Genomic DNA, 14,885 nt, shown 5'->3' with positions numbered 1-14,885 from the left:
TGGCCTGAAAGTTTCTCTCCAGTGTTAGGATAAATTGTTGAGAAGGGGTGGGGGAAGCTTGGAAGTTGGATTTAAGATTTTTAATGTGGCTCAAACTGTCACACACACTCTATTGGTTTTATAGTTTGTGGAATCATACATAAAATTCTTAAGAAAATAAGATAATGCAAATACTAAAGGATTCAATTCCTTAAACTCCATGAAATTATAAATCTGAGAGAGACCCTTAGGCTGGTAATGCAAAGTGTCACACACAAACTGGGAAAGTTTATTGTCACTCGCTCATAGCAAGCAATTCTGTTTTATGGAGCACTGTTTAAAAGTGTTCCCTTCTTCTTAACCCAAACTGCCTTCCATCACTGCAGTGGGACTCCTGACATATGAAGTTATTCAGTGACTGTCCCATTTATTTCCATTTAATCTGTGCTGAGTGGTCAGTGCCAAACACTCCAGAGAGAACCCCAAAGGAAATATATGGGGTAATTATTGAATAACTTTATAGAACAGGTGGGCTTCAATGTAATAATAGTTAATAGCTCATATAAGGTAAAAAATAATGGGAGGAGGAAACTCCTCTTGAAAAATGTAAAAGGTGTGCAGAGCCTGAGGTTATCCCAGTGGGAAACAGTCAAAGGGGAAGAGAGGAGGGCACTGGGAGGGGAGGGAGATGGAGAGTGAAGTCACATCAGAGAGCTTTTGTGGAAACATAGTGGAGACAGTGGAGGAAATGTCCCAGCTTCCTTTTATGGCCAGTTTGCAGTTTTGATAGAAAACTAATAAATGAAGATGGTGATTGGTAGGAAAGCAAGTTTGACCCCAATTTGTGGGGACCTAGAGCTGAACTGTTAAGGATAAGGAAATGTAAATTCTGTGAGAATAGACTGCCAGGTTTAGGGGACCTGTGAGCAGTCACATCCCCTGAGACCTGGAGGAGTGAAGGTGCTGAAAATACCCCGGGCAGCTCATCTAGGGGAGGACTGGACACCAGCCTTTAAAAACTGGGCAGCCTGAGGGATTTATTGCTCTGCAGGAGAGGACATATAGAAGAGGTGATGAGGAATGACTTTTTGCTGGGGTAAATTCCATTACAGAATCTCCAGCGACACAACTGGGATGAAACAAACTGTCCTTTCTGTAAGTTGGAATTTTTCTTGAGGAAAAAATCTACTGAAATGAGGAATGAGCATGATGGGGAGGGATAAAATCTCAGTTGTGGTATCACGCCAGAGTTTAGCCGGAGAGGCTCAAAGCCAACATAATTAGGTTGCTTTTGCCCTTTTATAGATGCCCCTTGGCTTTTTAACTGCAAAAGCAGTACAGGACCCTTCCAGAGGCAAACCCTGAGGAACCCTTCCAAGCTGCAGCTAGAAAGCAGGTTTACAGCACGTGCACTCTCCTTGGGATGGTTTTTTTCCTTACTGAGAAGCCAAGATGCAAGAAAGTGGCCGTTTGTTACCATTTGGTAAACACACAATAAACCAAAGTGTTTGCAGAGATTTCAAGCACTGAATTTGTGCTTGTAATTTTTAAAAGGAAGGCTTGTGATTGTGCTTTATCTTTTCAGGTTTTGCCATACAGGGATTTTTTTTTTTAGCAAATCTGTTCGAACTGGGTAGATGTTCCCTGTACACACAGTACATCACCCTGTGGAAGCCCACCTGCTTTTGAGGTAGGGCTGGAAATTTCTCAGTCCCACTGATTTCAAATCACATATTTATAGAGAGTTGTATGAAATATTTAGCAGCCTCAGCAACACTACTGACAGGCTCAGGGCAAAACATGAAGCTAAGAGATATAAGAAAAAAATCAATTGTAAGGTCTTTCAAGTGCTTTGCATTGCCTCTGACTTACAGCAAGAATTTGGCTGAGGGCTGTTTTTTGATCCGTCCTGAAGAAGTGCAAGTCTGATTTGGTCCATATGAATTACTTTTTGGAGTTAAAATAATCAGCTTTTATCACTGAAAAGTTAATCGGCTTATGCTGATGTATCACAAATTATTCTGACACAGTCATTTCTTAAAGAAATAATAGTGTTACAGGATTTGAAGCTAACTTAGCAAGATAGGATTTTGCTGCTTCTTGCATCAGTGAAATGCTGTTTATTTATTCACAAAAGCTTCCTTTTATCTCAACTGCCCCTCCCTCAACACCAGCTCAGGTTTGCAGTGACATGTTCTGGTTTCCAGTTCCAGTTTGGGTGCTTGGATAAGCTGGGCAGCACTAACTCAGCCCATCTTGCTGCCCCCCCAGTTTGGCATCAGGGCATTACTTTATTAATTGGCTGGGTTTGTAGAAATGCTTTAGAGAGTGAAGTGGGAACTCAGTGGTGAAATGATGCTAAAAAGCGTGCTAAAAGTGTACAGTGAGCACAGCAATCTCAAGGTGTGCATAAGTGTATATCACACAAATGCACGTGTGGAGAGTGGATCCAGGAAATACTGCAAATTCCAGGGTAGAAGGGTCCTGCAGCACAGGAGTATCCACAGCCACTATAATCCTGCTCCTGAGGTGTCTCATCTGTGCACACAGATCCTGCTGATTTCATGATCTCCTGGCATTTTCTCTCTTTGGACTCATATAATATTCCTGGGAAAGCCTGAGACCTGCACAAAACATAAGCTGACACTTCTGGTTTTTTAGAAAATGAACCCAAGCAGGGAGTTAACTTCTGCTCATCTCAGTTGTTATCTGCTGCACATTCAGGGGTGGGTTTTGTAGTGTATAATATGAGCATATTCTTTAGTATATACTAAGTAATAGTATATGATGCTCTGGTATTATGTTAGTAATATATTTAGTATTAGTAGACAGTTTCTTACAGGGTGAATATTGCTCTATGTATGTATGTCCTCTCTAATTTGTCTTTATGAAAAATGTACATTAACAATATACGTCTATTCTTAAATTCTTCCTCTGTTAAACTACAAAAAACCCAAACCACAAACACTCAACCAGGTAAAACCCCAGTGAATAGAGTTTGTTTCATTGTTTGCAAAACATCTTTTTTTCTCCTGTAAAATGAAAATAATGCAAATTTTGGTTGCCAACAGGGCTCTGATGTATCACAATTTTTAATGGAGTTGTGTGTGAGCTACACAGTGTATTCTGAAGGGAAAGAATAGAAATCTTCTTATTCCCCAGACTGCATTGTGGACCTTATTCCTGTATAAAACCATTTTCATGGGAGAAAATCATACAGGCGCAGTTGAATGGTCTTATTTCCTGGCTGGCGTTCTCTCAGGCAAATCATTCCACATTCCTAAATGATCTACAGTGCATCCTTTAATGACATAAATTCAGTGGGATCATTTAGGAACTCTGCTGCTTTAACTTCCGTGTTTGACAGCTGAATGAAACAGCAAAAGCATCTTGAAATCAACCTATTTTTGTACTTTTGTCCCCAGGAATTATTTTATTGCTGGTTAAAACGTTGTGTGGCACTGTGATTAGGCCCAGCTTTTGACACTAATTTTCCTGCATGTGGGGTCTGGCTTTGTGTCAGTTCAGTTGCACTGAGAGAAATTACACTTGAGAACCAAGTTGTGCCCCGCACATGTCTTTGCCAACACGACAACAACAGCTGTTGCACAGGGAATTTTCCAACCCTTCCTTTCCCTGAGAGTCTGGGAACAAGATTGCTTTGGACGTTTTTCAAGCAGTTAAATTTGACTTTTTATGTAAAGTCTGACTATTGTCAGGAGAGACTGTTGCAGATTTCTAAGGCATCTCTGCAATTGCAAATACAAAATTCAGCAGAGCAATAACAAATCTGACTTCAGAGTTAAATAATGTGAATAACTGAATCAGAAATACAAAGCCCTTAAAACTTGTGCTACTGGCCCCCACTGCTGTGTGTGTTTGTAACACAGTCACTGTCACTGGTACATTCAGGAAGCTGTTTCCTTGCCAGGGATAACACAGGCTGTCACAGAAGCTAAAAACTGTGCCCAGCTCACAGGGCTGGAAATCTCAGTGGTCAGGTGAGTGTGTCTGGAACAGTTTTATTTGGTGAATCAGGACAGTCCCAGAGCCACCTCCAGGGATGGGGAGGTTCCATGGAGACGGGCACTGAACCCTCACCAAGACAGGGCTGGGATCAGCCGAGGAACTGCTGCTCTCCCAGGGGAAGTGCTGCCCTTCCCAGGGCACCACAGCTTGGACAGCAGGGCTGGATCCCTCAGGTGCTCTTGGGCAGTGTGGGGAGGCTGAGCTGGCCAATGTCCCCCCTCTGTGTGGTGCCCAGGGGGTGCTGGGCTGGGCAGTGTCGCTGGTGCTGCGGCTCAGCACGAGATCACCAGGGCGTTGGACAGGGACTGGGGGCTCTGCCCCTGCTCCACAGGCTCCTGGTGCAGGAGTTCACAGGCTGCCAGCTCCTGCTGAAGGGTATCCAGGACTTCAAATAGGTGAGCTTTGCCTTTCAAGAGAAAATTGCAAACATTACCATTTGAACAAAGACAGAAAGTTGAGTTTCACAATTGTAACAAGCTCTTTTCTTCACAGGTGACATTTCAAGTAATTGTCATAAAATGTCTAAATTTTGCTACCAAATAATGAATTCCTGTCCATTAAAAAATGAGAGCAAAACTGTGCTTGACTCTTTTCTCTGCTAGTTCTCTTGCTTCATACTCTGCCCACTGAGGTCTCCTATATGGTGTGAACAAAGACTATTTCATGTTACGATTGAGAGCTGCCATTCCAACCGTCCATTTGGATGGTCAAAGGAAGATGTTTGATTACAAAGACTTAGGAGAGCTGCTTAACTCCTGTCAAGTGCAGAGCCAGACAAGGCAAGCAGAGAGGGTGAGCTGTTCGTGGCAGTGGTGGTGCAGAGTGGGCAGAGAGCCACGCTCGGAGGTTTAGGAGCTGAGCTGTGCTGCTGTTCCAGAGGGGGGAGCTTTGTTTCAGCAGCATCACTTGGAGTCCATGTTCCTGTGCAGGGTAAGGAGCAGGATCTTCTGGACATTGTGTGCTGTGGATACAAACAGTCTCTTCTTCTGTTCTCACCAGGAGAGCATCAGACCTATAGCTCAGTTCCCCTCTGTGTTGGTGTCCTGGAGTCCACAAAGCTCTGCCTTTGCCTTCTTTTCTTTGCTTTCTCTGTGCTGGAACAGCACAACCTGTGCCCTGGATTTCTGGGCAGGAGTAACAACATGGCTTTGAAACTGCAAAACCCAAGAGGGTTTGCTAATCCCTGTAAATAAAATTCTCCAAATCTAACCCCCCAGGCCTTATCTGGTCTTTTATAATCTTGTCTTCGACTCCTGCCTGCCTATTAAAAGCACCTCCAAGCCATGTTCTTGGTACAGGATGTTAATTTCTTGAAGGTAAGTACAAATGTTCTGCTAACAGGAACAAAGTAATCAAACCTCCACCTCGGGGCTGTGATCCCTGTGTGGCTCGTGCAAAGGCAGCTCTGGCACAACAGAGCTCTGTCAAGGGACAGAGTCTGCAAGTTTAATCTTCATAAGAGGAACACAAAAGGTTATTGTTAGAGGAGTGCAGGTTTGATCTGGTTTCTGTACAGAACTGTTCTGATTTGTGTATCTGGTTTGTGTGGCAGCAGAGGAATTCAACACAGTGGGACAGCAAACTCCATAAATAGCTGCCTTACTTACTTGGTTATGTTTTCCACTTGCTCATATCAGTGAAGCTCTACAAACATTAGTGGGGTACTGAGTTGCTCTCCTAAGGCAAAATTCTGCCTAAAATTTGTCTAAAAAAGTGCCCTGGATGTTTTTAATGTGTCACAGACTAGAAAGTATCACTTTCTACAGGTACTCTCCTTGCATAGTGCTTCATTCTCCCCAGCCTGTAGCCCAGTATTTGAAATATCTTTTTCTTCTTCATCAGTGTATTATCTGGTATTTTTCCCAAAAGGACCCTTTTGGTCCTCACACATGATTTATTTGCTTACCAGGTTGAGGGGCATGGCAGGATTCCAAAGTGCTCAGCAACATTTTCCCCAGGGCTCTCTTGGAGATGTTCTGTGAAAAACCAAAACAATGTTATGGCACAAATATGTCCTACACCAGTTTACATGTATGCAACAAAACCTCTGTGCAGGGCATTTGCATTGGAAAAGTGAATCAAAATGAAACTGAGTCCTGAGTAACACAAGACTTGATATTTACTTTATTTTCAAGCATTTTTATCTTAGACACTGCTCAAATAATAGCAGTTTGTGGAGGGCTGCAGTTCATTCATATGGCTGTACAAAAAGAGAAATAACAACTGTTCAGTGGAAAATACAGAATTTTCCAGAGCTGTGTCTAAAGAAATCTAGAAGACAAGAAATGTAAGCAGGGCTTGTTGAGTCTCTGCCATGCCTGGGGTGGGATGAGAACAGATGGACCCAGTGGTGTCATTGCAGAAAGGGGCTGCTCGGACCCTTGGGAGCCAGGCTGTGTATGTCAGGGGCAGTGCCACCCTGGGATTCAATAAACATTAGCCAAAGTGAGAGCATTGTAAAGACTACTTAGGATTTGGATGGTCTTTTCCAGTGGTAGTTTTACACAAGAAATCTGTTGGGACATTACATCATGTGCCTGGGAAAGCAGACTCTCCTCAGGTGCTGTGGAGACACTGCTGTGTGCTTTCTGGGAGATGGGCTGGCACCCAGCTTCATTAGAGCCTGGATCTGCAGGGACAGGGTGTTCCTGTTCAAACTCCAGGCAGTGGAGAGGGATGGGAGCAGTTCTGGGAGAAAGCTGCTGCATGCCCTGCAGCACAGGCAGTGCCGGCCCTGCTCACTGCCACCCGTGCTGTGCCATCTGCTCGGCTGCCCGGGGAGCTGGGCACACTGCAGGGCACTCTGTGTGGGGCTGGGCTCATCCGTGGGCTCTGCAGCACAGGGGCAGCTTCAACAGTCCCACCAGGGCTCTGTGTCCCTCGGGACAGTGAGTGCTTGTGGCACCTCCTGCTGCAAGGGAGGGGCTTGGGATATTCAAAACATGAAGGTGAATGTGGTGGGGAAGTGACACCTAAACCCACAGGTTCTGATGGATAAGCTTTCTTTTGTCTGAAGTACATCCCATCAGGGGCAGGGGATTCTTGTTAACTCCCCTGGGGATGCTGTGAGTGACCATGGTGGCTGCCAGCACCATCCTGTGGGGTGCTGTGGGAGCTGGCAGCACACAGCACCTTGCCAGCAGGGGTTAGCAGTGGGTGCTGCTATCATTGAGATAGGGCACATTGTGTGATGGGCTGTCCCCTGAGCAGAGATGATTTGTAATATTACAACTGACCAGTGAATGACAAGTTGAAGGCCTGACACAAAAGGTTATTATGCTTGTTGCCAGTCATAGTCTTCACTAGTTTAATCCTTCACTGGATCCTTAGTGACACATGTGTCAGACTTGCAGTATGAAAGAAGAATTTCCATGTCAAGTGCTAAAGAAGTGACAAAATGATGAGGGATTGCACTTGGTCCTTGGATTCATCAGTGGAATATTAATGTACCTCAAAGTAAAGTGATGGTCTGAGGAACCATTCTCACCTCACAAAGACTGGGCAGAGCTCTGCTCAAAATTGATTATCCAAGGAATCAGTTTGTGGCAGTACAGTGCAGCTCCCAACATACTCAGTGTCCTGCAGATTATCCAATTTTCCTCTCTTTGGGTGAGCCTTAGCCATTATCAGTCTCATGCAGGAGATTTAAACTTCTCTTCTAAAGGGCTGAACTGCTGTAGTGGCCATGTACTTCTGAGGTGTTATTGCATCAGTTTTGGTAAGTTCATGTTTGGATTATTAATTGGATAAGAAACTTTGTTCAAAAAATACCCTACTGATATATAAAAGGGGGTTTTATCCCTTTAATACTGACTCAGTCTTACATTAGGATGCAGTTAAACAAAGGCCCTGTTCTAGAAGGAAAAATAAATCTGTTAGAATTTGATTCCTCACTTTTTTGTTTTCCTCATTTCCTCTAAATATTTGCATAGAGGGTAACAAGCCTTGAGATTCAGCTTCAAGGAGATATTGGGGCTTCTCTTAGAAAGTCAGCCCTAGCTTTCTGCAATCACCAGGCACTTTCCAGGGCAAACACATGTAAGAACATGTCCTGGTGTAAAGGATTTTGCTCTTAATAGAAGGGATGAACATGCTTTTTAGTTTGGGAAGGACATTATAAAAAGAAGTTCTAAGGACACTATAAACCCCAGTTTTAAGTCTCAGAACTGCTTTCTTGTCATACCAAGTCTCGGAGCTGTTGAAGAAGCTGTAAAACATCCATGAGCTTTTCTTCCACCAGTGACAGCCTCACTCTCTCCGTCTCCAGCATCTGCAGCTCCATCTTCAGCAGCTCGGCCTCCTCCACCTTCTGCTGCAGCTCCCCCAGCAGTGGCCCTGTCACCTGGACAAGGACACAGGCAATTGAAAGCACTGGAGCTTTTCCTTTCTTGCCCAAGAATTGCAAAGCTGAGTTTACCCCTCTGTGTGGTAAGTGCCAGTTCACTCCAGAAGAGTGTCTTGAAAGGAAGGACATTTCTTTAACAGCCCCCAGAAATCAGCAGTTGCTGGGAAATGGATACTTTGCTCTTGTGCACAGTGGCAGTTCACTCAACACTGGGTATAGGCAGATCATTCAGGAGTTTTAAATACTACCACTGGTATTTCAGCTTCCTAATCGTTTTCATTCCTCTTGTCCTCCATAAAGCACAACCAACTTGTGTGCCCTCACCAAGGTTATCGTATCTTTGTCTTGCAAATCCCACATGGCAATCACATTCAGTGAAACAAGAAGGTAATTAATTAGCGAATGTCTTTAAAGTATTTTGGTAAAAGAAGAAAAAAAGTGTCTTAAGGAAAAAAAAAGATTTTGGCTCTGCTAAACACTGGCAACTCGTGCTTGGCCCAGTGGTGATTTGCAGCTGAGCACAGAGAAGTCCAAATTCGACAAGACTTGGACACTTCAGAAATTCTGGGCAAGAGGAGTCTCCTCAGACCTGGACCTTCCAAAGCTGAACTGACCTGTCAGTTATCTCAGACCTCTCTGTGAAAAAATGTTCAGGTTTGCTTTTTCTTTCAGTGTAAAACCTAAGTGACATATTTTGAACTACAAAGTTGCCACACCACTTGCAACAGTAAATACTTTTGTCGGTCACAGACCCAGGCCTGTTGCAGACACGTGGCCAAATTGCTAAAAAGAGCCTGAAAAGCATTACTTGAAAAATATAGCACTTAAATTATTAATTTTAAATCATTGAGAGCACTGAGAGATTTCAGGTTTGTTAATAAAAGTAAACCTACCAATCATTATTGTGCCTGATTCTAAAATCACACCTTTTTTTGTAGTTTCTTGTTGCAAACACAATATTTATTATATATTTATTAATTTTACACTGAGGAAAAAAATCATGTAGGGTAAATTGCCAAGTGTGCCGGCTTTGATAATCCCTTTTTGATGTCATCTTTTATCTTCCTTGTAGGTTTAGAAATAAGGAGAGAGTAGGTTTGTGTGTGTGTATGTTGTATCCTAATGAATTTTAATAGATGAGAAGGAACTTCAGTTCCCTAAAACACAAGTGTCATCCGAGTGAAAAAGAAAATAATCCCTCATCCACAGCAAGCCTTCTAGAAGGTCATTTTAGTCTCCGACAGTGCTGATGGTGTGTGTTAATTGGCACTTATTCCCCCATCAGATGGAGATCAGCCTGTTCCATTAGCTCCCCTGCCCTCTCATTGCCCTGGGAGCACTGGAGCTCCTTGGAGCGATCCAGAGGTTTGGATCCCTTCCTCTGGCCCATCTGCCAAGGGGTGGTTTCAGCAGCCCTGTCTGAGCACCCCCTTCAGAGGAGTGAATTAAATGTGTGCTTTCCATTGTCTGTGCTCCATAAACACCACCTGGGAAGGGGCTGGAGCACAAACCTCAGGAGGAGCAGCCCAGGGACCGGGGCTGGAGCAAAGGAGGCTCAGGGGAGACCTTACTGCTCTTGACAGGTACCTTTTGGAGGTTTTAGTAGGTGGGGGTCAGTCTCTTCTCCCAGGCAACATGGAAATGGCCTCAAGTTGCACCAGGGGAGGTTTAGATTGGATATTGGGAAAATTTCTTCAAGGAAAGCGCTGTCCAGCCCTGGCACAGCTGTCCAGGGCAGTGCTGGAGTCCCCATCCCTGCAGGGATTTAAAAGGTGTGTGGATGTGGCACCTGGGGACACGGGTTACTGGTGGCCTTGGCAGTGCTGGGGGATGGTTGGACTCGATGGTTTTACAGGGGTTTTCCAACCTAAATGATTCTCTGGTTCTATTCTGTGATTCTACAGCCACAGGAAGCTGTTATGGTCCCCTGTGCAGGCAAGGCAGTGTCATATCAAATAGCAGAGAGGGAAAAAGGACAGCATTCGTTCTTGTTGCTGCTGCCTCTTCTTCCTCTTCATTTTCACTGCTCCTACAGACCCGTTGTACCTGTGCTTCCTGTGCTGTAGTTCATAAACTGCTTTTCCCAGCAATTACACCTTGGCAGCCACCTGGCCATCTATAAGGCTGCTGATTTCCTGATGCCTGTGTTTCATTGACACACATGGGTATGCAATGTTGGTCTTTAAATGCTTGGAGGAAGTAGCTCAGTGCACTATTAAAACATTCTCCCAACATGTTCTCCCCAGCGAGGTTACATCTAGCACCTGATGTCACCTCAACACTTGTATTAAGATAATGAAAATAATTAAGCAAAACCTGCTTTTAAAACCTGGATCCTGAGGGGATCAGGATGGTCAGTAGTTAAGCCACAGGGCTCAGAGGAATAGGTTTGTTCTTAGCTCTGTCCACGTCCCTCAGCAAAGCCTGGTTTGGGATCTGAGCCTTGTTTGTGAAATGCAAATATTGTTTTGCCAAACCCCAGCTTTGAGGAGAAGTCAGCTGCTGGTATCCAACCCTCTTTTAAAAGGGGGGAATGCCACAGGGCAAATCTGAGCTCTGGAGTAGTGTGTACAAATACGTTTAGGAAAATTAATAGTTAGTATGCAAAAATCCCCATAGGAATGTAAGATAAAATCTTTCTATTGTGCTTTGCACAGAAGTTGAGGAGGCTCTCAATCAGAGCCATTTTTACAAGCAATGAACCTGAGAAACATTTTCAAAATGGGCAGAAAAGAGTGGCAGAAGGACAGAATGAAGTGCTGAACTGTGCTGTGCAATTTATCTTCTAAATCCTGTCCCCCTCAGAGGATTGGAGAGTGGCAAATGGAGCACCAGTTCTTGGGAGGGTGCAGAGATGGTCTGAGGAACAGCAAATCCCCTCAAATCAGTAAATCTGTCAGGCAAATTAATAGGAATGGAGGAGGCACTTGGTGAATCCACAGAAGAACATAGTGAAGAATCTATTAGATTTCTTTGGAAGGGTTTATGAATATATATGAATAATGTTAACTCAGTTGATAGGGTGTGTTTCAAACCTGCAAAAAGCTTTGGATAAGGTTCATCACCAAATACTAAGAAAAAAAAAATAAAGTATTAATTGTCCCAGGGCAGTAGCACAGATCCTGCTAGACTTAGGGCTGGTTAAACGATGGGCAGAGCACAGAGACCAGGACTGAGGGTTCCATGATAATTCTCAGGGTCTCACAAGGAGCTGGGCTAAGACCTGAGCTGTTCAGCATATTCATAAATTAAAAAGGTGAATGTCAAAGTGGTTAAGTTTACTGTCAATACAATTTTCTGGGGGGCAATCAAAACCAAAGCTGCCTGTAAAGAATTAGAGAAGGAGTTCATGAATATGGAATAGCTCTGGGCAATAAAAGATCAGATGAAATTCAGTGTCAATGCTGCAAAGTGAGGCAGGTAGAAAAGGCACACCATGTTATAGGAATGCAGTGATGTTGGGAAGGAGATCCAGAGGGGCTGCAACCTCCTGAACACAGCTCAGCAGCCAGTGCATTGGAATACTAAACACAACTTCTGTTCTCACTCAAAAAAGAGTAATAGAGCTTGGAAAGTACATGGGAGAATCAAATAGAATAACAGAAGTAGGTAAAGGTTTCCCTGCCAAGGCAGACTAGGAATGGTGATAACTGAGGGAGTAGTTCTGGTAGGAGGAGTCTGCAAAACCATGAGGGAAAGACTATTTGCTGGTTCCCAAGTACAAAACCAAGGTGATGGTGGATGCTCAGACAGCAGATTTAAAGCCAAAAAAACCAAATCCTCAAAACCTTGCCCTGAGATATCAAAAGCATAGCCAGCTTTAAGGTAAGGGAGGGTAAATCCATGGTAAAGAGCTCCAACCCTGGCCATTAAACACGGTGCTCTATCCAACACCCAGCTCAGGATGTGTCTGTCCCCAGACCACTCTTGGGAGCATCCTCTGCACTGTTTCTCTTTGCTTTTCTCTGAGCAATTGCAGGTGCATGATGTTGGGATGAACTTTTCATTTGACCCTGTATGGCAGGTCATAAACTAATTGTCTTTTTAATTAAGCTGGCAGTTTGTGTGCAAGCATTTATAGAAAATAATTGGCATTTCTCTGCAACACTACCCTGGGCAGCATATCACTTTATTTTCAGAACTCACTCATGTTTTCTCCATCCATTATCCCCAGGTCAACACCCTGTCTTCAGCAGAAGCTATTTTTAAATGTTGGGTTGTTGGGAAGTAGAACTTTCTAGACAAGACAAATTTCAGAGCTCTTTCATCCTCTGGTTTTACAAGCCTTAGATTGAAGCAATTACTAATCAGCATTTGAGAGTGCTGCCCTTCACTTGCCTGCTGAGCCTTGTTAGCCTTGTTGTTATTTGTCTAATTCTGAGCCCTGAGCAGGTACAAACAGAAGTATACAGAACAATGTATAAGGTTCGTCAGGTTCAGAGAAAAGTGTTGGTGGTCTATTTATTAAGTCAAGATATTTATTTGCAAGGTACTCGATACAGAGCATTTATCAGTCTTCCAATTTGCTTTCTGTTGATTACAGGAACAGTCACCTTTTTGAAAGGAGTTATTTATCATTTGTGTGTCTGTTTTGTAGTATCAACCCCCTCCCCTATAACTGTACACAAGTATAAATACTGACTAAATAAAAGTAGAAGGGCTTAAGAATAAATTCCTAACAGGCTCAAAGTGATTAATCCTGCTGATATTTAATTCCTGTTGCAGTGACTTGGTGCCTCCCTGCTTGTCTTTAAACCAAGAGCAGTAGATTCCATTTTCCTTCTGGAATTTTGTACCAAAGCACCAATAATGGTGCTTTTCCAAACAAGGTGCACAGAACTAATATCCATCAGCAGAGATGAAAAAGAGGGCAGTGTGGTACTGCAAAAGAAGATGACTAACTCTGGAAAAAGGGATTAAAAATGGCACCACCTACAGGAAGGTTTTTCTATGGGCTGGTGTTAAGAAGCACAGAAGGAAGCTTTGTGTTACTCTAAGGAATATTGCAGGGGTAAATTGTTACTGACTACTGAAAATTGGGTAGGACAGAAATAGGATTTTATTCTGGTTTTAGTTTTTTCCCCTCACAAATAAACTCATTTAGTCAAGGGAGAAAATTATATGAAATACTGATAAAACACAAAGCATGGTGACATGTAAAGAAGTCGAATATTTTACCCTTACTTTAAATATTTTACTGATTCATAGAATCCTTTCAGAACTACTGAAATCCTTATGCTTTGTTTAAAGATGGAGCATAAAATACTGAACAAGCACTAACTGAACCTTAGGAGAAAGCAGATCAAAGCAATGCATCTGCACTGGTTTTGTTTCACAGAAAGGTTGCTGGTGTGAAATCTGTGTCCATCAGTGGCTGAAGTTTGCAGTATTTAAAGAGTAAGATCACATTGGACTGCTGGGATATGGCACTGAGACTTTTGACTACATGGTTATAAGCTCTGCCGAAGGAAAGCTGGACATGCTGCTAAACCTGAGAACTAATTTTATTTATATTTATAAATATATTGCTCTAGGCCCAAGAAACAGCCACAGTAAACTGGCTGATTTACTCCAAATGATTCCAAAACACTGAGACCCTGAGTCTCAGTCAGCTGGAGGGATGTATTGCAGAGTTGCTGTGCTCCCAGGGAAGCTGGAGGCCTTAGGATGTGAGGAATTCCATGCACAGCTGAGGAATCCCTGGACACTGCCTGCAGGGACTTCTTTACGTGTCACCATGCTTTGTGTTTTATCAGTATTTCATATAATTTTCTCCCTTGACTAAATGAGTTTATTTGTGAGGGGAAAAAATTAAAACCAGAATAAAATCCTGCTTGTGTCCTACCCAATTTTCAGTAGTCAGTGACAATTTACCCCTGCAATATTCCTTAGAGCAACACAAAGCTTCCTTCTGTGCTGGGGTGCAGCTCTTCTGTCTGCAGGGGAGCAGTCCCAGCCCTCAGGGAACACACCAAAGCAGGTACATCACGGACAGGGTTTGCAGAGCCTGTGTCTGACTGTGCCTGGGGCACATCTCATCCTCCAAAGGCAGCTTCAGGTAGGAACCAAACCACAAATGCAGTGCGAGAGGGAAGTGTGAGAGGTTTGAGCTGATGAACCAGTGGCAAAGTGAGAAACACCAGGAAGAGAGAACAGAATGACCATAATAAATATAGATATACAAAAATTCAGCTACTTAAAGAGACATAAATAACTTTCACAGGCATTACCTCTTCCATGTCTGGTTCCAGTTTTTCCCCTCCATGGCCCCTGAGCTCCAGCTGCCCCGGGAGCTGTGGGAGCCTCCTGGGGGGCTCTGCAGGGGCTGTGTCAGCCTCACAGCCAGCAGTGCTGCTGCTCTCCAAGTAAGACATCAGCTTTTTCCAGGTCTTTTCATCACACCTACATGTGCATTAAAAATAGAAGGTTAGTGACACCAATGAAGATGGGGAAGGGCCTTGATTTGAAGCCGTGGGAGGACACTGAGGGCACTTGGTGTGTTCAGCTGGAGCAGAGGAGGCTGAGGGGAGAC

General features: G+C 43.6%; 1 protein-coding gene across 1 annotated transcript in view; it reads right to left on the bottom strand.

The window, feature by feature from the left end:
• Positions 1-2,777: 2,777 nt before the first annotated feature.
• Positions 2,778-14,885, bottom strand: part of EFCC1 (EF-hand and coiled-coil domain containing 1) — a 51,192-nt gene continuing 39,084 nt past the window's right edge. The window contains exons 4-7 of the mRNA XM_029965204.1: positions 14,584-14,755; positions 8,192-8,350; positions 5,915-5,984; positions 2,778-4,414 (exon numbers count right to left, since the gene is read on the bottom strand). Of these exons, the coding sequence (XP_029821064.1) occupies positions 4,281-4,414; positions 5,915-5,984; positions 8,192-8,350; positions 14,584-14,755 (535 nt within the window). The 3' untranslated portion in view covers positions 2,778-4,280. The remainder of the gene's footprint in view (positions 4,415-5,914; positions 5,985-8,191; positions 8,351-14,583; positions 14,756-14,885) is intronic.

This window comes from Manacus vitellinus, unplaced genomic scaffold, assembly GCF_001715985.3.
Source record: "Manacus vitellinus isolate BGI_N305 unplaced genomic scaffold, ASM171598v3 scaffold_91_pilon, whole genome shotgun sequence".
Classification (NCBI taxonomy): domain Eukaryota; kingdom Metazoa; phylum Chordata; class Aves; order Passeriformes; family Pipridae; genus Manacus; species Manacus vitellinus.
The sequence above is the reverse complement of the archived record's forward strand: the minus strand, read 5'-3'. Positions and strand labels throughout refer to the sequence as shown.